The sequence below is a fragment of the Fukomys damarensis genome, unplaced genomic scaffold, assembly GCF_012274545.1.
Source record: "Fukomys damarensis isolate Sample0158 unplaced genomic scaffold, DMR_v1.0_HiC HiC_scaffold_20, whole genome shotgun sequence".
Taxonomy (NCBI): domain Eukaryota; kingdom Metazoa; phylum Chordata; class Mammalia; order Rodentia; family Bathyergidae; genus Fukomys; species Fukomys damarensis.
This window is the reverse complement of record NW_022900932.1, coordinates 20,033,682-20,055,880: the sequence shown is the minus strand read 5'-3', so window position 1 is coordinate 20,055,880 and position 22,199 is coordinate 20,033,682. Positions and strand designations below refer to the sequence as shown.

At 52.7% G+C, this 22,199-nt stretch overlaps 1 protein-coding gene across 1 annotated transcript in view; it reads left to right on the top strand.

The window, feature by feature from the left end:
- The window catches only part of Pald1 (phosphatase domain containing paladin 1), a 36,503-nt gene that overhangs the window by 8,148 nt on the left and 6,156 nt on the right, over positions 1-22,199 (top strand). Inside the window, exons 7-18 of the mRNA XM_010606117.3 lie at positions 129-204; positions 1,235-1,386; positions 1,733-1,832; positions 2,015-2,119; positions 4,562-4,657; positions 5,061-5,189; positions 5,592-5,708; positions 5,788-5,943; positions 6,217-6,399; positions 7,032-7,172; positions 7,305-7,376; positions 10,224-10,364. Of these exons, the coding sequence (XP_010604419.1) occupies positions 129-204; positions 1,235-1,386; positions 1,733-1,832; positions 2,015-2,119; positions 4,562-4,657; positions 5,061-5,189; positions 5,592-5,708; positions 5,788-5,943; positions 6,217-6,399; positions 7,032-7,172; positions 7,305-7,376; positions 10,224-10,364 (1,468 nt within the window). The remainder of the gene's footprint in view (positions 1-128; positions 205-1,234; positions 1,387-1,732; positions 1,833-2,014; positions 2,120-4,561; positions 4,658-5,060; positions 5,190-5,591; positions 5,709-5,787; positions 5,944-6,216; positions 6,400-7,031; positions 7,173-7,304; positions 7,377-10,223; positions 10,365-22,199) is intronic.

Here is a 22,199-nt window from a genome sequence, read left to right as displayed (position 1 = left end):
CTGGGCTGCTCTCGAGCAGCAGCCTCAGTTTCTCTGTCTGCAGTTGGGCCAGGCTCAACCCATCCCACTGCCCATGGAGGGGACAGGGGTAGGTGCCTGCCTGATGGGCTGTTCCCCTCCCCTGGCAGGTACCACCGCCTGCCTCTGCCAGAACAAGGGGCCCCCCTGGAAGCCCAGTTGGACGCCTTTGTCAGTGTCCTGCGGGTGAGTAGGGCAGAGGCTGTGACCCTGGAAATGCTCGGGGTGGTATGACTGGCTTTCCCAGGGGAGGACCTCTTTCTGGGTGCATATGGGGTCCAACGTGTTGTATGTGTGGTGGTGTCTGTGCCTGTGTCCCTGTGTGGTGTCTGTGTATGCCTCAAGTGTGTATCTGTGTTTGCACCTGTGTGCATTTGCACACCTTGCAAGTGCAGAGTCCATCCCTGACTCCCAGAGGCCTGTTTTTTGGCCATGACTTGGCTGTGAACTTGCTGTATGGCCTTGGAGAAGTCACCTTGCCTCTCTGGACCCCAAGTTCCTCATTTCTTTAGCAGCGCTAGTGATTCTTACTCCACAGACTACTTGATGTATACTGAGTCCTAGTGGCCTTTCTGTCCCAGGATGCTGTCTTATTCTTACTTTTTTTGTGGTACTGGAGATTGAACCCAGGACCTTCACATTGAGCTACATCCCCAGCTCTTTGTTTTATTTTGAGCCAGGGCCTCTCTCAATTGCTGAGTTGTCCAGGATGGCCTTAAACGTGTGATCCTCAGCCTCCTTTACTCCTGGGATTACAGGTCTGCATCACTGCTAGGACGCTGCCTTGTTTATTTATTTATTTATTTATTTGGTACCAGGGATCAAACTTGGGACCTTGTGCTTGCAAGGCAGGTGGCGGCACCACTGAGCTAAATCCCTAATGCTGCCTTACTTCTTTGCATCTCACCTGAGGTGTTCAGGACAGGCCCGGTGCCCTCTAAGTAGCTCTCACTTTCAGACCCCACACACAGTACCCTCACACCTGCTCACGGAAGTCCTCCGAGACCCGCACAGAGCCAGGGCCTGTGCTCCTGGGGACAGGTGGAGTAGATCCGGCTGTGGCTTTGATACCAGAGGCTGAGCCACTGGACCGAGACCAGCTTGCTGCAGGCTGTGGGACTGAGTGGGCTGATGTCGCAAGCCCCTTCCTTGACTTGGTCCTCAGCCGCAGGGTTTTACTTCATGCTGTTGCCCGATATTCCTGGTCTTTTCCCAGGAGACCCCCAGCCTGCTGCATCTCCGAGATGCCCACGGGTCTGCCCCCACCCTCCTCTTCAGCTGCCATTCGGGCGTGGGCAGGACCAACCTGGGCATGATCCTGGGCACCCTCGTGCTGTTTCACCACAGCAGGGTCATCTCACAGGCGGAGTGAGTGGTCAGGGAATGGAGTCCCATGGGGATATGGGGATGAAGGGAGGAGGGGCTGGCTCTGCCCTGGGGTGATGGGGACACATCCAGGAGCTCAGATCCAGAATTAGGAGCTAATTTTCAGGTTTGCCACAGTTTAGCTCTGTGACCTGGAGGGAGGCATTGGACCCTTCTAGGCCTCAGTTTCCCTAGTGGGGGCAATGCCCCTTGCTTCTCCGAGTGGGGCTCAGAAGGAATCTGTGGTCTGATTCCTTCCAGGAGTCTGTACCGGTGGGAGGGATCAGATACGAGGCTGTCCCAGAGGCCTTTGGGAGCCCTGCTTAACTGCTGCTCCCTGCCTTGTCAGGTCCGGCCCCCTGCAGACCAAGCCCTTACCCATGGAGCAGTTCCAGGTGGTCCAGAGCTTCCTGCACACAGTGCCCCAGGGAAGGGGAATGGTGGAGGAGGTGAGTGAGGCGGGGTCGGTCCCTCCTGTCACTGGTGGGGGCATCATTCCTCGGTCTCAGCGATGCCCTTCCCCGAGCTGCTCTCTGCCAATTCCTCTCTTTCCTTTCCTTTTCTTCTCCCTCCATCTTTCCTCTGCTCTCCATCTCCCATTTCCCTCCGCCCTGCCCTGTGCTCTGCCCAGGTGGACAGAGCCATCGCTGCCTGTGCTGAGTTGCATGATCTGAAGGAGGAGGCCCTGGAAAACCAGAGGAAGCTGGAAGGCATCCGGCCGGAGAGTGGAGCGCAGGTGAGGCGGGGAGGTCAGCGCAAGAACCTCTGCCAGTCTCGCGTGAGCCGTGCAGCTTGACTTCGTTAGGGTGTGGCTGACTTCTTTCAGCTGGACTTCTCCTGGTTGCTGCCTTTCCCACAAGAGGAGCAACTTCCAGAGGGAGGGGAGGCAGGGTGCTGGGCCTGTGAGAAGGACAGGGAAGAAGGGAAGTTTACTTTCCCTGTCCATGTCTCTTGGTGGCAGAATAAACAGGATGGAGGAAAGGGCTGCTGGCCGGGGTTGCTGGGGTCCCTGGATTCAGATCTTTCCCAGATCACTCACGGTCCTTTGCCTGTAGTCAGCTTCCTGTGACTATAATGAAATATTGGAGGTAAGGAACCTATACAGAGGAGAGTTTGTTTTGGCTCATAGTTTTGGGGGGTTTTGTCCAGGATCGATCGGCCCCTGTTGTCTTGGGCAAGGGCAGCATGTCATGGCAGCTGTGTGAAGCAGACAGAGCGAACCTACTCACCTTTTGGCCAAGAAGCAAAAAGAGAGGAAGAGAAAGAGGCTGAGGTCCTGCTGTCCCTTTGGGGATTCACTTCTAGTGACCCAGGACTTTCCATCCTCCACTCTTTAGAGGTCCTGCTGTCTCCTAAGAGTGCCACCTTGGGACCAAACCTTTATCTAATTTTCATGATCCAAACTATAGCAGCTGTTGGTCCAGTGTGCCGCCCAGGCTTTGGGCAGACCCTGTCCCCAGCTCTGGGGCCTGAGGTTGGCTCAACATGGCGTGTGGAAAGAAGCGAAGCCCACAGAGCCTTTTCCTTCAACCTCCTTTTAGAAATATCTTAACAGCAGTATTCTGTGGTGGAAAATTGAGAATTTAGAGCAGAAAGGAAAAGAAACTGCCCATAATCCCAACACAGCTGTGCGAGCATCTGGAGCTGGTTTGCTTTGTGTTGTGTGTTTATGATTCTGCGGTGGAGGCTGCCCCAGCGCACGGTTCACATCCTGCTTGTTATAACTTCACAGCAGCACGTTCCCATGTGGTTGCCTGATTTTTGTCACTGAGATTTCTAATGGTCGTGTCACTTAAACTCCTGACATGGTTCAGCCAGCATCACTCCGATAAGTGAAGAGCAGGGCCTGGCCCAGCTGCGTGGGTTCTGGCCCTCGCCCTGCCGTGGCTAAGGGTATGGACTTGATAACTACTCTGCCTCTCTGTGCCTCCATTTCCGCAGTCATGAAGTGGGGCCAATAAGTAGTTTGTGGGGCTTCCATGGGGTGAGGTGAGGCGAGACACATGATATACGTGGGAGAGAGCTCAGGCCGGGTGTCGCCAGTGTCACCTGCTGTGAGTTGCTAAGCAGACCACTCTTGTTGGCTGTTGGGTTACTTCAGGATCCTCATCAGTGTAAGTACTTTTTGCTTGGAGCAGCCTCATGAAAACGAAGGCTTCTGTATTTTTGGGGTTTCCCTCAGAGCCCAGATTAGAGGTCAGCAAGGCAGGGCTCATGGCCACACCCAGGCCACCGCCTGTCCTTGGGAGGGAGTTTTAATGGGAGCATGGCCTTGCCTGTGCACTGTGCACACACATGCTGCCTCTCCTGCGTCAGTAGAGACGTGCAGGCTGCACACCTAGCACGTTCACTGCCAGGCCGCCCCCGCTTTGTTTGGTACCTGGGATAGAACCCAGGTCCTTGTACTTGTGAGGCAGGTGGCGGAGCCACTGAGGTAAATCCCTGGCCCATTGCCAGCTTTTTATAAGCCAGGCTTGCCAACCCGACGTGGGGATTCCTCAAGTTGGGGTCCAACTTCATCAGAAGGATGACCTTCTTTTGGGCCAATTTGAGTCTGACTTGCTCTCCAAGGGCTGCTGGCCCTGCAGGAGGACTGTGAGAGCTGAGGGTTGAGGAAGGACCTGTGGGTTTTTTTTGACGCCCCACTACCCGGAGGATTGCAGGGTGCGAGTAGGAGAGAGGGACCAGCCCTGTTTGCCATCGGCTGTGTGACTTGGAGGAAGTCACTGCATTTCTCTGAATTTCCCTTTCCATTCTATAAATTAGGGGTAATATTAATAACGTCCTCCCCCGTGCCATTGTGAGGATCTCTGATTTCCACTGGGCTGGGGGGGGTCCTTCCTTCCTCCAGGAGGGCTTCCCTTCAGAAAGGGTTTGCACACTTGCTTCCTAACATAGGGGTGCAGAACATGGTATCGGGTGGCCTTGAGAGGAAACCCCCACTTCCTTACCTGCCCAGGGGTGGCCGTCCCTGCACCAGAGCTGCAGCACCTGGTGTCGTCACCAGAGATCTCCCTGAGTCACTGATTAACCACGCAACAGGATACAGTTGAACGCTTGGAAGAAGAGGGAGACACTGTCTTCTGGAATTTTCCAGGCTCAAGTTTCAGGCACGAAAGAGGCAGCCTGTGAAGCCTCATGTTTTAACTCCCTGCCCTCCTTCCCTCCTCTTTCTCAGGGAAGCAGTGGACAGCATCTTGTCCGGCAGAGGGCGCTGCGGAGCCTGGAGCGCTACTTCCACCTGATCCTGTTCAGCTACTATCTGCATGAGCAGGTGGGGCTGGGGGCACTGACCCAAGCCTCCTCCTCCTGGGGCTCCTCCAGTCTCCCTCACACCCCACAGGATGATTGCAGATAGGGACCCCATGGACCTGGGGAGGAGAGTAGGGATGAGTGCTGGCCCCAGGAAGATGGGTAGATAAGTTGGGAGAGACAAGGAGAGACAAGGAGAGACCCAGAGAGAGGGTGGGCCCTGAGCGGGACTGGTCTGGCAGGCCCAGCCCTCCCTCCTGTCCCCTTAGCCAGGGGAGCAGATGTCCTGGTCTGTCACCCATCCCTTCAGTATTGCCCTGGACCATGCTGGAGTCTCCTGGGATTCTTCTCCACGGCGTGGGCAGGGAGAGTTCAGGATAGTTCCCACCCCTGAACGCCCCATCTCTCTCTGCCTCCGGCTGCAGTACCCCCTGGCCTTTGCCCTCAGTTTCAGCCGCTGGCTGTGTGCTCACCCCGAGCTCTACCGCCTGCCTGTGACGCTGAGCTTGGGGGTGCCTGTGGCTCCCAGGGACCTCCTTGCCCAGGGCTCCCTGGTGAGTATGACCAGTTGTCTGGGAAGCTGGGGTGGGTGTGGCTGGGCCTGGGGATCCTTGAACCCTGGATTCCTGTCGGGTTGGGCAGGGGTGGTCTGGTCCACCTGTGAGCACCTATGGTTAGTCAGGCCCCAAGAAACCTCTGTGGCTTTGGCCGCCATTCTAGTACCTCCTCTTCTGCCTCAAACTCAAGCACTTTGGCAGGGAGCCAGGAGACCTGGGCTGTGGTGTCTTTGCTTCCAGCTTTTCATCTTTGAGCCTCTGTCTCCTCTTTTCCTCCCTGGGGTGCTGATGGGGTTCTGTAAACTGTCTAGTGCTGGCCCCATGCTCGACAGCAGGGTCTGAACCCTCTGTGGCTGTGTTTGGCTGCTGTGGGTCCCAGACTCAATACCTTCCTCACAGGAGGCAGATGATCTTGTGTCCCCGGATGCACTCAGCACCGTCAGAGAGATGGGTGTGGCCAACTTCCGGCGTGTGCCCCGCATGCCCATCTATGGGATGGCCCAGGCTAGTGCCAAGGTGACTGTGCCTGGAGTATGGGGCGTGCAGGAGGGTGGGGAAGGGTTGGGCACTTTCCCAAATGGTCCCTGTCTCATAGGCCCTGGGCAGCATCCTGACCTACCTGACTGATGCCAGAAGGAAGCTGCAGCAGGTGGTCTGGGTCAACCTGCGGGAAGATGCCATGTTGGAGTGTGACGGTCACACCCACAGCATGTGGCCGCCTGGGCCCCCCATGACCCCCGCTCAGTTGGAGGTGAGACTTCCTGGCCCTGCCTTGGAGGCCTTCGGGTGTGGCCTGGCAGGGTCTTCAGGAGGCCCCATGCTCCTACTGGATGGAAGGGGAACTGAGGCCAGAGGGAACAGTCTGAGGGGCTTATCTGGGGCTCTTCTTCCATGCTCTGTTGCCACCTGGCTCTGGGGGATTATGACCCCTGAGGCTCTGTGGGGCAGGGATGGGCCTGGATGCTGGGACTGGTCATAGCCACAGCAGACTCTGGCTTCTGCCCTCCTTTCCTCCCTTGCCCAGGCCATGGAGGCCCAGCTGAAGGCCCACCTGAGCATGCCGCCCCCCGACACAAAGGGCCCACCGCCCCCCAGGTTCCAGAAGTGCCTCACCATGCAGGAGGTCTTCAGCCAGCACCGTGGGGCCTGCCCTGGCCTCACCTACCACCGAGTCCCCCTGCCGGACTTCTGTGCCCCCAGAGAGGAGGTAAGGGAGGGCGGGAGGCTCCCCCTGCCTTTCCTGGGCCTGGGTTTAGGGAAGGGGTACCAGCCCAGCTGTGCTGTGGTGCTGGGGGGCCATGGCATGATGTGGCCCAAGAAGTTCATTCCCATCCTTCCAGCTGTGTGTGTGTGTGTCTGCTGCATCATGGAGTGTGCATATAGGTGTGATGAACGTTTTTCACAGGGTTGTGAGGTTTGTCTTACCACCCTGTGTGTAGAAAGAGGTCTTTAGGGGGTTGTGTGATGTATGGGGTCGTGGGAAGGCTGTTGAGGCATGCCAGTATGTGACTGGGGTGTTTTCATGTTGTGACTGTGCATCTATGACAGATGCATCTTTCCAGCTGTCTATAGTTTGCGTGTCTTGAAGGCACGCAGGTGCCCAATATGGTGTGTGTGCCTGGTGTGTGGTGCACGGGGGTCACTCACTTGTCTGTTCGTACTCTTCCATAACTGCACTAGGGCTTTGCATCCCTGCCTGTGTTGTGCTGCCCCCTGGTGGCTGAGCCCTGTTGGAGTGGCCATCTGCGCTCAGGGCCCTTGCTCATGCAGGGATGCAGGGACAGCATATGGCTGGCTTACATGTGTGTGTCCAGACTCAGACTGTGGCCTTGCCTCCAGGACTTTGACCGGCTGCTGGAGGCCCTGCGGGCCGCCCTTGCCAAGGACCCTGGCACTGGCTTTGTGTTCAGCTGCCTCAGCGGCCAGGGCCGGACCACAACTGCTATGGTGGTGGCCGTGCTGGCCTTCTGGCGCATCCGAGTATGTTGGCTCCCACATGAGGACAGGGATCTGACCAGGCAGGGTGGGCACTGGGACACTGGATGGTGGGAGGGTGTGGGTGGCAGAGGCAGTGCCCAGGGAGGGCTCCTGGCCCACAGCTATCCTCCCCAGGGCTGCCCCGATGTGGGTGAGGAAGAGCTCGTGAGCGTGCCTGATGCCAAGTTCACCAAGGGCGAGTTTCAGGTGAGTATGTCCTGGGGGGAGGGCAGGGTTTCTGGGGAGAGGGGCAGAGCTGGGGCAGAGCTGGGGGTCCTCAGGGCTCTTCCCAATACACCCTTTCCACCATCACTGGTGAGTAAACCAAGGCTTGGGTCAACATGGCTCTGGGGCCCTGGCCAATGGCCACAGGAGATGTGGGGGGGTGCTGGACTCTCGTTCCCACCTGGCCTGGCTGCTGGGCATCCTGGAGTAATGTGCACCTGGGACCCAGCTGTGGTTGGAGTTCTTGCATGAGGCCCCAGCCCATGCTGCCCTTCCTGCACCTCTGTTCTGGATCAGGGCACTGGGAAGACAGCTACCACCCTTTCGGGTTCACTTGTGTGTCACGTACTTACTGTCATCTCAGACGCCCTGTGAGGAGGTGGCACATCCCTGCAGAGTTGGCATGTGGCTGCCTGGCAATAACATTAGAGCTGCACCTGCCCAATTGTGCTATGTGTTCCTGGCCTCCCCTCTCTGCAGTCCTGCTGCCCTGACCCCCATGTGGCTGCTCAAACTTGCCGCAGTCCTCCCACCTCAGGCTCCAGAGTGCTGGGATTACAGGCATGCCTCCTAACTCATCTTGCAAAACAGAAATCCTGGACCTGTTAAACAATGACTCCCCATTACTCCTCCCAGTTTCTGGTGACCACTGTCATCAGTTCTAAGGGCCCTGGGTGTGTCTGGGGGAGCCCAGGATAGGGGAGGGTAGCACCTGCATGCACTTTTAGCATCAGTTGGACCCTAACCCTACAGCACATACAAAAACTTAACTCAAAGTGGATCAAACATCTGAATATGAGTTAAACCTACCAAAATGTTAGGATGAGATATTGAAGAAGAGCTCCATGACTTTGTACTTGGCAGAGATTTCTTGGATATGAGACCAAAAACCAGGCAACAAAAGCAAAAACAGACAAGTCCAATTCCTTCAAAATTAAAGATACAAGGTGTATTGGGGATGTGAGAGGGTGGGGTGGGCGTGTGTGCAGAAGAGGGGCTCTGGAAAGGGGCAGGAGCTGAGCAAGGCTGTGATTGGTTGGAATGGAGGGGCTGAGAGTGGGGGGACCCAGATTGTTAGTACCCTGTAGGGCCACACCATGTATTTGACCTTGAGGCCAACAGGGCAGCAGATGAAGTTGTGATGAGGCCATCCATCCAGGGGCTCCTGCAGCCAGTCGCATGGGGTGGAGGGCTGGGAAGGAGGGGGAGGAAGCAGCCTGGGACAGCAGGAGGCAGTGGTGTAGAAGGCCTTGGAGGCCACTGAACATGGGGCAGGGAGGACACTCAGGCTGACCCCAGGTCTCTGGCTCCGTGGTGGTGAAAGGCACAGAGATGCAGAATTCAGAGGGGGAACAGTGTCATGTTAGAGGCTAGGAGTTGGATTTCAAGATTTACATTTCCTCCTGGGACCTGCACAGAGTCCAGCGTGGTGGCCCCTCCCGCTCCCACACCCTCAAGCTGGACCAGCTGCTCGTGTCCTTCAGGCCGTTGGGTTCTTGCCACCCACCTGGCTGCCACTCCACGCCTGCTGGTCATCTGCTGAGAAGATGGGCGGGGACGGCCCTGGGGAGGGGCGCATGCGCAGGTGGCGCGTCAGCCGGGTATCTGGTTCCTCCCTGCGTGAAGGATGATGGGTAACCAGCAAGTGCTGTAGGCAGCCATTGCCCAATGGGCGCAGACGTGGAGACCAGCTCGATGTGAGAAGGTGGCTGTAGGGTCTGGAAGGGCAGAAAAGGGTGTTGGGTGGGCTGTAGGAGGGTGCGAGGGTGAGGCGATAGACCCAGGGAAGGTTTGGGTTTTACACGAAATGCGAGGGAGCTGCTGGGAGACAGATGCCCAGGAATGACACGGATGTGACATGCTCAGGTTTACATTTTTCTAAAGCCTCTCTGGTCCCAGGAAGGGCGGGGTGAGGTTTCCTGATGGGGCTGTGGAGAATTCAATATAGACAGATTCAGAGGAGCATGGTTCAGAGGGTTGAGGGAAGAACCCAGCCCGGGTGGCCACACAGGCCTCTTTTTCCCAGGGACACATCAGATGAGTGCTGTCCGTGCTGGGTTGACTAGAGTCGAAGGTCCCCCAAATGAATGGGGGCTGTTGTGGGGGTAGGAGCAGGGCTGGGAGGACTGCAGCATGGCCTTGTCACACATCTCCTAATCTCCCCAGTCCCAGCATGTGGCAGCCATTCTAGATCTTGGTGAGGGTTCATCTGAATTTAGGTTTCTTATGGAGAAAGAATAAATACCTTGGCTTGGTCTCACAGGGCCTTAGTTTATGGGTGGTTTTCATACACAACACAAAGCATATGAGATGGCAATTGGAATCACAATCGTGCACTTATGTCTTGAACACTTAAGTCACTGACATGTAGCACAAGTGTTTACACTCCTCGCACCTAGGTTCCCCTGGCAGTACTACATGCCCTCTGACACCTTGGGTCCAGGGGCCCCATTTTCCTGGTAACTTTGGCAGAATGCTGTGAAAGATTGGGAAATCATGTGTAGTTTTGTGACCATAGGTTATGAATTGAACAATACTTAGGCAACAGCTTATCTACACTCAGCAGTATTAGCCCTTGCCAGCCTTTTCAGTAAGAATTGCCTCCAGGTTTAAAGCTTGAAAGACACTGGAATGACTAAGAAAGAATCACAGTATGTGGTTAAGGTTTTCAGTCATACATTAAAGAATTATGTACAACTGGAGATGTCTGCATTGTCAGTAAAGTCTTAGTGATGAAAGAAACAAAAAGCACATTAGCCCAGGAACCTCTTGCCCGCTTGCTGCCACCCAGAGGTTTCCTGGCCACTTATCCGCCTCCTCTGGCTCTAGGTAGTGATGAAGGTGGTGCAGCTGCTGCCTGATGGGCACCGCACGAAGAAGGAGGTGGACGCAGCGCTGGACACAGTCAGCGAGACCATGACACCCATGCACTACCACCTGCGGGAAATCATCATCTGTACCTACCGACAGGTGAGCCCCACCCTGCCCAGGTGCATTGGCTATGGTTGGTGTGGGTTTGAGGTGGCCAAGGATCCTTGTGGCCTCCTCCATTGCTCTTGGTCACTTTCCACCCCCGGGAATTGGAGGTGATCCCTGAAATGGCAATATCCCTGGCCTAAGCCAGTTATACCTCATTCTGCAAGGGATGTGGGCAGGTGTGATGCAAAATGTGCTTCATATCTGCTGTGGCCCTGGGACCAAGCAAGGATGTGGTCGATCAGTATGATCACCTGAGAGTCCTGTGGTGCCAGGTGGTGCCCTATAGTTTGTGGATCATGGGAACGTAGGGTCCTGGGCAGGAATCGGGTGGGTTGCTGGGGTTTCAGGCTCTGGGAGCAGCTGATTGACAGTCAGTAGGGATGCAGTTCGGTACTGAACAGGTGATGCTGCCATGTCCCCAGGACACAGAAGGCCTGTGCTGCTCTGGGAGCAGCCTGGCCCCATTTGTACTTTCTGGGTTTGCTCAGTTAAAAATTGTTTTTGAATAACTCAGTTGTAAAAAATATGATTTTCATAACAGTCCAGATTCCATGTAAAAATATGGGTTTTGAGCCTATTCAGAAAGAGTGTACCCTGTTGTCAGCCCAGGTTTCCTGCTCCTTGCTCTGTCACCTTGTTCCCTCCCTTGCACCGTCAGAAGCCTGCAGCTGGTGTGGCCCTGGGAGTTTGTGTCTCAGGTCTGTGGGTGGAGCAGCTGGTCCACTCACTTCTGCTCTTCTCTGGCCTGGTGAATTCGGTTGGCTGGCATGACTGAGGGTGCTAGGGAGCAGGTGGGTAGGTTGAGTGTTCCCAGGGTGCCAAGTGAGGGCCGTGTGTGCCCATCTACGTTCTCTGCTGCTTGCCAGTGGCCCTTGCAGGAGGTGGCCTGCCCCATGCCAGCCCATGCTTAGCCTTCAGCCCAGCACACATTGGCAGAATGATGTATTCCAACAGCCCTTGCTTGGGGCCAGGGGTCTGACCTAAATGGTGACAAAGGGTGGTGCCTGGCTGGAGGTGAGCAACGTTTGTCGGCCAGACTGTGTCCAAGATCAGAGGTCAACAGGGAGGAGAGTTTGTCTACTAAAAGGTGGCTGTATGTGGAGAGGGGAAAGTGCGAAGGAGCTTTGTGCACTCGGAAAGACAGTTTTGTTTCTCCAAAGCCTATTGTTAACAGTGTCCTGGTCCCACTCACTGTGGTCTTGTAAATTGCCACCAGGTGGCGGCATAGAGCCAAGGAGAGTAGAGAACTGAGGCTTCCTGTTTGCAGCTGGAGGCTCAAGAAATGGAAAAAGTGCTTCAAAGCACCATAGCCCCCCTCGTGCTGACCAGGCCTGGGCAGAGACTCCTTTGCATCTCACAGCTGACAGACCCTCCCTCCCAGCACACAGCATGGAGCAGAGTGTTGCAGGCCTGAGCTGGGGGGTGGGGGTGGGGGTGGGGGTCCCATGGAGCTGGCCTGGAACAGCTTGATAGAGCTGTGTAGGCCTTAGGCTGAAGGTGCAGAGTGAGTTTGGAGGGAGTGAAGATGGCCTGGTACCTGCAGTTTCGTCAGAGGTCCTCAGGGAGGAGGCTGGAGGGTCAGCTGGCCCTACTGCATCTGCCAAGGGCAGGGAAGGCGGGAGGGTGGTATAGCTGAGGCTGGGGCAGAACAGTGTTTTACTGGGAAGGGAGGAGGCTGAACCTTCACCACCCTCACCAGGCCACTCACTCCACTCTGGGCTAAGGTGGTGCAGAGTTTTCTGTGGAAAGTTGGGGTATCTGAGCCCTATCCCTGGGCCCCTGATGGGTTCAGAGGCCAAATTTGAATCAAGACCCAGTGTGGCCACCAGGTGGCCTTAGGAGCTGAGTTTGGGTCACATTTAAATGCAAAGGGCCTGAGATCGCTTCCTGTGTCCTGTTCTCACCCTGCCAGGACTCCCCTGAATTCGAGGCCAACCTGGGTTTGAGTTGAGCCTAAACTACACAACGAGACCCTGTCTCAACAAACAAACAAAGTGTACGGGGTTAGGGATGTTGCTTAGTGGTAGAGTGCTTGCCAATCCCCAGTATGCAAAAGAACAAAGTATGTGGTTCCCTTGATTTTAGTAATTCACAGTATTGTGGAGCCATTACTACCATCAAGTTTAGAACATTTTCGTCACCTTCAAAAGAAGCCTCACATCCACTGGCAGTTATTTCCCTTCCCCCAGCCTCTGACAAGTACAGATCTACTTCCAGTCCCATGGATTTGCTTATTCTATTTGGGTTGTTCATGGAGCAGGATATATCGAACGCATTGTCGTGTTGGTTAGAACCATATAATATATGGTCCTTTGGCATCGTGTTTTAGGGATTCATTGTTTTGGGGCATGCATCAATGCTTCATTCCTTTTTATTGCTGACTAATAATCTACTGAGTGGACGTGACACGTTATGTTTAGCGACTCTCTAGCTCAGGGACTTTTGGGTAGTTTCCATTTCTTGGCTGGTGCATGAAGGCAGCCATGAACCTTCGTGTCCATGTTTTGTGTGGGATCTGGGGGTGGGGGCTGCCTGTGTTCTAGGAAAGGCATCATCTGGTGTTTCTCCTTTTACTCACAACACACAGTCCATGCAAGACAGCAGTGGTGGGGGCTTCTCCCCACCTACCAAGCAAGCTGTGCTGCAGCAGCCAACATGGGCTGGGCATCCCCTACTCCTGTTCAGCTCTGGTCCTGTCCATCAAGAGATGGTGCCACACCCCCCAGCTTGAGGGTTCAGCCTCCACAACAGAGCAGCACCCCTTACCCTTCAGGTGCCAGCTGAAAGCCCCAGGTGGTTTTTACCCAGGCTTCTGATCAACAGGCTATAAGTAGGGGTCCCCATAACCTCCTCCTTAGGTTCAATTAATTTGCTCAGGTGGCTCACAGGACTCAAGGAAACATTTATCATACTGGCTTATGAAGGATATTTCAAAGGAGACAGAAGAGACGTGCAGGATGAGAACTGGGAGGAGGGGCGCACCTCCTGCCAGGAGCCTCACTCACCCTACAAACTCTGTGAACCCTTTCCTTTCGGACTGTTTGGTGACTTCATTGTGCAGGCATGATTGCTGCTAGGTGGGCCTATCTGTGTGACTTGCCCCCCTCTAGGGAACGGGAGGCAAGGTCCCTCTGCATGTGGGGAGTCGTATCACCTGCTATCAAGGGTAGGCTAGGGACTTTCATTATGGGAAGTTTATAGATATTCTGCAGCTCTTAGGGAAGAAACTCTGTTTCTATGGCCTGCCCTAGGGAGGGAGTTACAAGCCAGGAGCTGTGTATGAAAACCCGTGAGTATACATCACAACATTGCAGCCTAGGAGTGGAATTGCATGGCAGTTGTCAGTTTAAGCTTTTGAGAATTTGCTTTCCAGTTTGTTTTCTAAAGTGGTTACTCCATTTTCTATTCCTGCCAGCAGGGTGTGTAAGTTCTCATTTCTCCTTGTCCTTGCTGACCCTGGTTACCATCTTTCTTTTTGGTTCTTGCCACATTATTGGGTGTGAAATGGTAACACATCATGGTTTTGGTTTGCATTTCCCTCTTGACCATTCTTGTCCAGCATCTTTTTATGAGCTTGTTGGTCATTCTTCTATATGTATTGGAGAATTGTATATTGCCCATTGGGAGAATTGCCCATTTTAATTGTTCTTTTTGTCTTTTTGTTATGAATTCATAGACACTTCATATAGTTTAGATGTTCTTATGTTTTCTGAACATGTCTCTTATCAGATTTTTCATTTGCAAAATTTCTCCCCATTCTGTGATTGGCACTTTTTAATAATGTCGTTTGATGCATAGAAGATTTTGATTTTGATAAGCCCAAAATGTGTTTTTTCTTTGTTGCTTGTACTTTATATATATGTGTGTGTGTGTGTGTGTGTGTGTGTGTATTTTATATAATATATATATTTGTACTTTATATATATATGTGTGTGTGTGTGTGTATACACACACACACACACACACACACACACACACGTATATTTTTTTTTTCTTCACTTTTTTTGATACTGGGGATTGAACTCGGATCCTTGTGCTTGTGAGGCAGGCAGCAGAACCACTGAGCTAAATCCCCGGTCCTGTTGCTTGTACTTTAGTGGTGCCTCCTCTACGGCCATGAAGATTTAGGCTTCTGTTTTAGTGGTGGCTAATTTTATGTGTCAACTTGGCTCACCCGCAGTACCCAGATATATAGTGAAACATTGGTCTAGATATTTCTGTTAAAATATTTTTTAGTTGAGATTAACGCTTAAGTTAGTTGATTTTGAGTAAAGCACATTATCCTCCATCATGCGGGTGGGTCTCATCCAGTCACATAATTTTTGTCATCATTTTATTGGTTTACAGCATATTACATTAATTTGATTTTCAGATGTTAAACCAACTCTGCATTCCTGGAATAAATGCATCTTAAAGCATGATATTGGTGCTTTTTCATGTTGTTGTACTTGGTTTGCTCTTGTTTTGTTGAGCATTTTTGTATTTATATTCATGAACAATAGTGGCCTGTAGATTTTCTTCCTGTGGTGCTTACATTTGATGAAAATATTTTTTTTCTTTTTATTGAGTTTATTGGTACAATCTAGGTATACAATACAGTTGAAAATATTTTTATAGTAGGGCTTTGTGAAACTTCTCTGGCATATCACAGGGATGAGAGAGGAGGCTTGGCCATTGGAGCACTGGGATTAAGGCTCTCCCCAAAGCATCGGCTGCCCCGGCTCTTTGCCTGTACCATGGAATGTTAACGGCCCTGGTGTACTGGGTGTGATGGGGATCGAGGAGGGGCCAAATACCTCATACTATGTGACTGTCAATCTGCTTATCAGAGTGAGGAGTAGTGGTGGGCAGTCACAGTTACACCATTGTCCAGCCAAGAAGACTCTGCTCGGTCCTGCCCTAGCTTGGGCATTAGTCCTGTGTGTGGCCCAGATAGCACAGTACAGTGTCCCCAACACCCCCAGGATGCTGTCAGCTCCCCCTGCCCGGATCTGGGGATCCAGTAAGAAGGAAGTGACTGACTTTCCCACCAGGCTAGGAGTTCATGTTCCAAGGAGGTGTGTGTTTGCTGCTTTACCCATGTTCAGGGCCAAGGGTGCCTTGGGGCTGAAGTCCCCTGTGGAGTCTGGCAGTTTAAAGTGCCCTTGGGCCCAGCCTCTGTTGATATCCTGTTGGCCTTTGAACATCACCAGCATTGACCTTGTGCTGCGGGCCGTCTCCCTGTGGTGCACACTGGTGGTTTGCTCTTACTACATCTGTTGGGCCTGGACTGGGGGAGGACAGCAGGCCTGGCATTGGGGTAGGGTCATTTGGACGTCCTCTTCTTGGGGCTTTCAACTAAATTCAGGTGCCATCACTTGCAAGGAGGAATGGGAATTCTCTTTTACAGTTCTAGGTATAAGTGACTTCACAGCATGGATCTTAGAGGTCATCCAGCCACAGACTCGTGGAAGTGCAAGTAGATAACAGGCAGGGACTGAAAGGTTCCTCGTCCAGTCCTTGGGATTGCTCAAGCCAGTCTTAAAAACGGGAAGGCCCTTTTGTTCAATGTGTCTATTTTAAAGAAAGGAAGGAAACAAAAATTTAAAACCTCAACTACTACCTAATGTGGTTGGCATTTCATAAAATAAAGGACATTTTAGTACCAGAAAAGTTAGACAGGATGTCATTTCAGCTAGAGGACCGCTTGAAAAGATTTGTAATTTCCTGTGGTCCCCTCCCCCGAAGGACTCAGGTTTGAGGATTGCTGCTTTTGGTGACCAGGTTGCTGTGTGCTTTATTATTATTTTTTCTTTTTTAGTTTTTTGAGACAGGGTCTCACTATGTAGTTGAGACTGACCTGGAACTCACTGTGTAGCCCAGGCTGGTCTCGAACTCACAGTGATCCTCCTGCTTCAGCCTCCTGAGTGCTGGGATTACAGGCATGCGCCATCATGCCCAGCTTGTGTGCTTTAGATAGATAGGCAGAATGCCTCTTCCAAGGTCCCCCACGTGTCCTGGCCTGTCCTGGCATGGCCCTGTGTCCTGCCAGAGGTCAGAGTGATCTGAGCTGTCCCAGCTGTGTCCAGGATAGAAGGGGCCTCTGGCCAGCTTTGTGCATGCATGTGCTGGAGGGGGACTCTGTTGAACAACTCTGAAGTGCGAAAGCAGTTTCTCTGCACTGTGGTAACACGTAGGGTCAGAGTGGACATCGGAATGGACTTTATTATGGCTGACACAGCTCTGTGCCGAGCCACAGGCAGATGGGAAGGAGGCAGGCTTGACTGTGCCAAGCTGACAGGCAGAGGGATGCAGACAGAGCATTGAGGGAGCCGGGCTCAGTCATGGCATCTCTTGCCTCTGACAGCCTGTGTCTCCTCTTGCCAGGCTGGACCCCCATTTCCTCCCAAGGGGCTGTGTGTGTGGGGACTGTATGCACAGGGCAGTGCTCTGCTTCTCCCTCTTAGCTTCACAGCGCCCTTGGGACCCTCAAATTCCAGTGTTATTCAGAGGCCTTGGCCCCTTTGCTTATAGATGAGGCCGTTGGGCCCAGAGGGGAAGGGTGGCTTGCTCAAGGTCTGCATGAGGTGGGATGAGAAGCAAAGGCCCTCACTCCCAGTCTGACTTCCTCCCCATCTGCAGTGCTCTTGACCCGAGAGTCTCATGGGTATAAGGCAGTTGGCCCCTCCCTGGTGGACTGCTCCTCTGGAAATTGACAGTTGTGTCTGGCTGTTTATTTAAAACCTTACTTTCTGGTTTCAAATCAGAAGACTCCAGGTGATTCCCGGTGGGGGTGGTATGTGTGTCTGCAGTTAACCTGCACAGAGTGGATCAGGGTGCTGGGTGCGCAGAGGCAGCTGGTCAGCCTGTTCAGACCCCCCGGAGTCGCTGGGAGGACGTGGACCCAGGCCCACCTGTGGACATTCCAGGTCCATGTACAGGTGTCCAGTGGAGCTCTGCTTCCAAGAGAGCGCAGCCCTGGGAGTCTGAAACCATCTGCAGCAAGTGGCCACTCACCTTCTTGCCCTGTGCCTCCTAGGCCCCAGTGATGGATTTCCCTTTCCTGACCCCTGTCAGCTTCAGTCAGTTTATGCTTTAATAATAAGCAATTAAGAACCCAGCTCCTTGAGCTGCTGCTGTGCCTGGATCCTGGCAGGGCAGGGCAGGGAGGTTCCATCACCTCCAGACATGGGGGACTGTCGTGTTGTGGTATTGCAGTTGCTGTTGATAGGACCCACAGCCAAGTGGCAATGCCACAGTTTCTCTGAACATGTGGGACCCTTCTGAGGGTTTCCTTACATTTTAGGGGTATGATGGAGACATCGTAGTATACATTGCTTTTTCATCTGTGTGGGTTACTTCTGAAGGCCAGCTCCTAGTAGAATCAACTGAGTTGAAAAGTAGAAACTTCAACAAAAAAAATTGGAATCTTTCAAATGGAAAAAACCTTAAAGTGGAGAGCAGATTTTCATGAGCCCTGTGTGCTTACCTCCCAGCCTCCAGAAGCCCCAGCCAAGGCCAGTTTGATTTCACCTAGAGCTGACCTCCTCCTGGATCACTCCACAGCGAGTGCCTACCCTCGAAATGCTTCCTCTGTAAAGACTTCAGCACGCGCCCCTAAAGAAGGCAATTGTGACACCAGTGTCACACCTAAAATAACCGACAGTCATCTCTTGTCATCATATATCAAGGCTGTGTTTAGATTAGTACACTGCTCTCATGAAGTCTTTTTTGTCCTTGGTTCAGAATCCAAACAAGAGCCACCTGTCCCAGTGGACTGATTGGTTCTTGCAACTCATTTACTTGGGCTGGGGATGGAACCCAGGGCTTTCTGCATACTAAGTAAGCTCCCAACCACTGAGCAACACCCCCAGCCCAAGGCTCTTTTAGTCTTTTCCTCCTGAGTTATATTTTTTTGGGAAAGCTGGTTGACCTACTGTACTGGGCTTCTCAAAGCCAGTCTTGCCAGTTGTATCCCTGGGGTTAAACTGGCCTGCATTTCCTGTAAAGTGCTGGAGTAAGGCTTAATCACATTCTGGCTCAGCCTTCAGCCAGAATAGTGATGGGTGGTGCTCTCTGCTGCCCTCTGGGCCTGGGGGGTCCTGTCACCTCCCTTGCTATGGCATCCATGGGGTGCATTGCTTGGATTCCTTCTTTCACTTGCAGTTTGCAGAATTGTGATCTGCCTGTTTCTCATTGCCTCTGCATTAATTAATGGCAGAAATTCCAGAAATAGTGACCTCTCTGCAGTGTAGTGCGTCTAAAAGGCAGGTGCTTGAGTTTGAGTCTTTTCTTGATTTCCCCATCTAGAGACACCGGGTTGGTTTGGGAGGTGTTTGTCTAAACCCTAGGGGAACGTTGGAGTCTCTTAGGAGGGTCTGGGTGACTGAGTGGGTGGGCAGGGAGGAAGGTGAGGCTAGGAGTTGCTAGAGATCATTGCTGGCAGCCAGGGGCTTCAGGCCCACATGGTCCTACCATCTTCACAACTCAGAACTAGCCCAAGAGGTGGCGGTATTAAACTTGCACAATATTTTCCATTGGGACAGGCTGTCTCTAGTGTGACAGTCTTGTCCATTTTCAGCCTATCTCAAGCTACTTGGCCTTGGGAACTGCAGCCCACAGTGGAGCCTCTTTGGTGTTCCACGGTGTTAATGAGGTTAGGTCAAGGCCTGGTCACCCTATGTGTGTGAAGAAGCCAGAATGCTCAGAATATTGTAAGAACTGCCTCAAACAGAAATATGAAAGGAAGCAAGGACGGAAGGAAGAAGAAAGACAGAGGGAGGAAGGGAGGGAGGGGGAGAGAGAAAGAGAGAGAGAGAGAGAAAAAAAGGAGGAAAGAAAGGAAGGAAGGTAGATAGAGCCTTTGGAACTAAGGTACTTTATGAGGTTGGGGTAGATATGAGAAGGCCAGGCCCAGGCTGAGGAGACCCCAAGATAGCTACCACCCACAGGGTGCTACCATCCATTGAATTAGTTGTTTCCCATTGGGCTTGGAAAAGGAAAATATTTGTGACAGAAATAATGGTCAGAGCTCCTAGAGGAAGCCCTGCTAGAATCATTAATGCCAGTGGCACTTTCCTTTGGCCTGAGCTAGTTGATGTTAATTCTTAGTGCTCTGTATTTAAAACGGTCTACTACATGGCCCATCTTCCCTCCCTCCTGGGTTTGGGGAAAAGCTGAAGTAAAAGTAGCTACACTAAGAGAAGCAGCATATCATATGGTCTCAGATTGAGATTTTGTAAAGTACTGCTTGAACTTTGAGCAGTGCTTTTTGAGTTCTCTAAGAATGTATACTGTGTCTTCTTTGTTCCTTAAAGATGAAGAGATCAGTGTGGGTTTTGTAAAAACCATTTGACTGAGGAGGAGCTGAGGCCTAAAGAAGTTTCGTGCCTGACTGGGGACAGGACCAGAACCTGTCTCCCAACACGCTGGCCTGAATTTGTTTCCCTCTGTAGTGGCAGCCTTGGCCTAAGGAGCAATTTTGCAGTAGTAGAAAGAGGAATGAAGGGAGGGCAGGGGAATGGGGAAAAACAAACAAACAAAAAAACCAGGAAGCGTTGTTGAGAAAGTCCCAGCCGCTCCTGTGCCCACTGCTTGGTGCTGAGTGGGCTTCACATACTAAAGAACTGTTGAGGGTTCAGTGCAGCAACCCAAGGACCAAGGTCATTGCCTAAGGAAATAATAAAGTGAGACAGCTCTGGCACTGGGCTCTGGGCGGGTCTTTCTCAGCTTCCCAAAGATCCTGATGTGGCCATAATTGTTCTCTGGAGACATCATTCCAATGGGTAATGTGTCTCCAGGGCCCAGCCTGTGCAATTAGAGCAGCCCTAGAATGCCAACAACTGTCACATAAAATGTGACCGAAGGAAGGGACACTTCCTCTGGCTCTTTCACACCCAGCCCCAGAAGAGAGCCCAGAATAGCACTGGTGGGTTAACATGTCTGTTACTGGAGTGTGTGAGTGTGTGTGAGTGCATGTGTGCTCTTGCACAAGTATGTGTATGTGTGTGTTCAGAGTGCTTGCTGTTGGCAGCTAAGACCCCTCACCTCCCTTCCCAATGTGGGCTAAGTTGGAACCATTTCCTCCCTGCTGGAACTTTGCTGTTCTAGTTAATGATAGACCTCACTGAGCACCTTCAGTGCGCAGGCCTATCTCCTTTCCTTTTTTGTCCTTATCCTTCCTTTTTGTCTTTGTCCCTCTTCTTTTTGTGGTCCTGGAGATTGAACTGAGGGCTTCTCACACACTAGGCAAGCATTCTACCACTGAGCTATATCACTAGCCCTTTTTAAATTTTATTTTGAGATAGGCGTTGTTAAGTTGACTAGGCTGGTCTTGAACTTGTAATCCTCCTGCTTCAGCCTTCTAATAACTGGGACTAAGGTATGCACCACCACATCAGGCTTCTAGGTGAACACCTTAAGACGTAGAGTTTTTAGTGGTTGGGTGAAGATTCAGCCTCAGCTCTAGCATCTTCTACCCCAAGTCACTCTGTCTAGTGTGACCACCTCTTTGCTTGCTGTTGGGTGTGGTTGTCTCGGGGTGCTGTTACTGGCCTGCCTGGATCTCTGTCTTCCCATCTGTCACCTGAGGTCATTTCCCCTCCTCTGTGTGCCTTGAGGATAGTGGTGAGGACCAACTCTGGCACCACAGCAGAGGGAAGTGGGTGGGAAGGGTGTGGTGGTCACGTGTAGCAGCTGAAGGTGTTGTGAGGGACAGGGTTACGTTGGGCAGGAATCCCAGTGCCTGGCCCTGTAGGGCTGTTACACAGGGCCTGTGGGATGAATGGCAGGCTGAGAGGCCAGGCTTAGTTCCTTCACACTTTGGAAGTTCTAAACAGAACATGGCGGCTTTGGAAATTTAGTCACCTGCGTGGGCTGAGGGCCTTCTCCTCCCTTCCAGATAGGGTACAGAAAGCCTCCTGTGCCAGGCAGGCCTGAAGAGGGGCTTGCAGGGCCTTGGAGGAGGCACACTAGCTCATTGGGTGGCCGTCTGCAAGGGAGAGGGTGGGGTCTGTGCTCTGGGACCCATCCCTCTGTGTCTGTCCATCTCTGCAGCCGGAAGTGGCATGTTGCCTGCCACCCAGTGGGGGACACAGGGTAGCTCCCTAAATGGGGAGTTTGGACAGCTCAGATGGACACCAACCTCAGCCTGTCCTCGTTTGCTCCTGGTTCTCCCCAGGGCTCCTTTCCTGCAGCTTGAGCCTTGTCCAGGGCTTTAAAGACATGGGCTCTCACTGGGCTGTGCCTTGCAGGAGTGGACAGGAGGCCTGGCTCCCACTGAGACTCTGCCATCAGCTCTCTGGGTGACTGTGGCAAATCTGTCACCTGTTTGACCTCAGCCTGCCTTTCTGGAAAGCAAAGGGGTTGATGTAGCTAACTCTGGTGTCCTTCAAGGCTGGGTTTAAGGGAAGGGCTAATCAGTCACTGACATGACAATTTGTCACACATCTGCTGAGAGCCAGGCACTGTGCTAGGTGCTGGAATGCCCCACAAGGCACAGCCCCAAGTCTGGGCTGTAGTGACACAATGAACAATAGGAAAGTGAGAGTCATGGTGTCAGATAGCCATGTGTCTGTGGGAGGGAGTGAAGCAGTGAGGAAACAGGGAAGGGGTGGGCTGAAGGGTTGCAGTGTCAAATAGGGCGATCAGGTGTAGACCCGAAAGAGGTAAGGGAGGGAGCCATGTTGGCATCTGGGGAAGAAGATTCCAGGCAGAGGATACAGTAGGTGCAACGGCCCTGTGGTGGGTGATGCTTCTGCTTCAGGGGGCAGAGGGAGGGAGCAGGGTGGGAGGGGAGGTTGGAGGCTGCTGGGTGTGAGGTGGACCTGACAGGCCAAGTTGGGATTG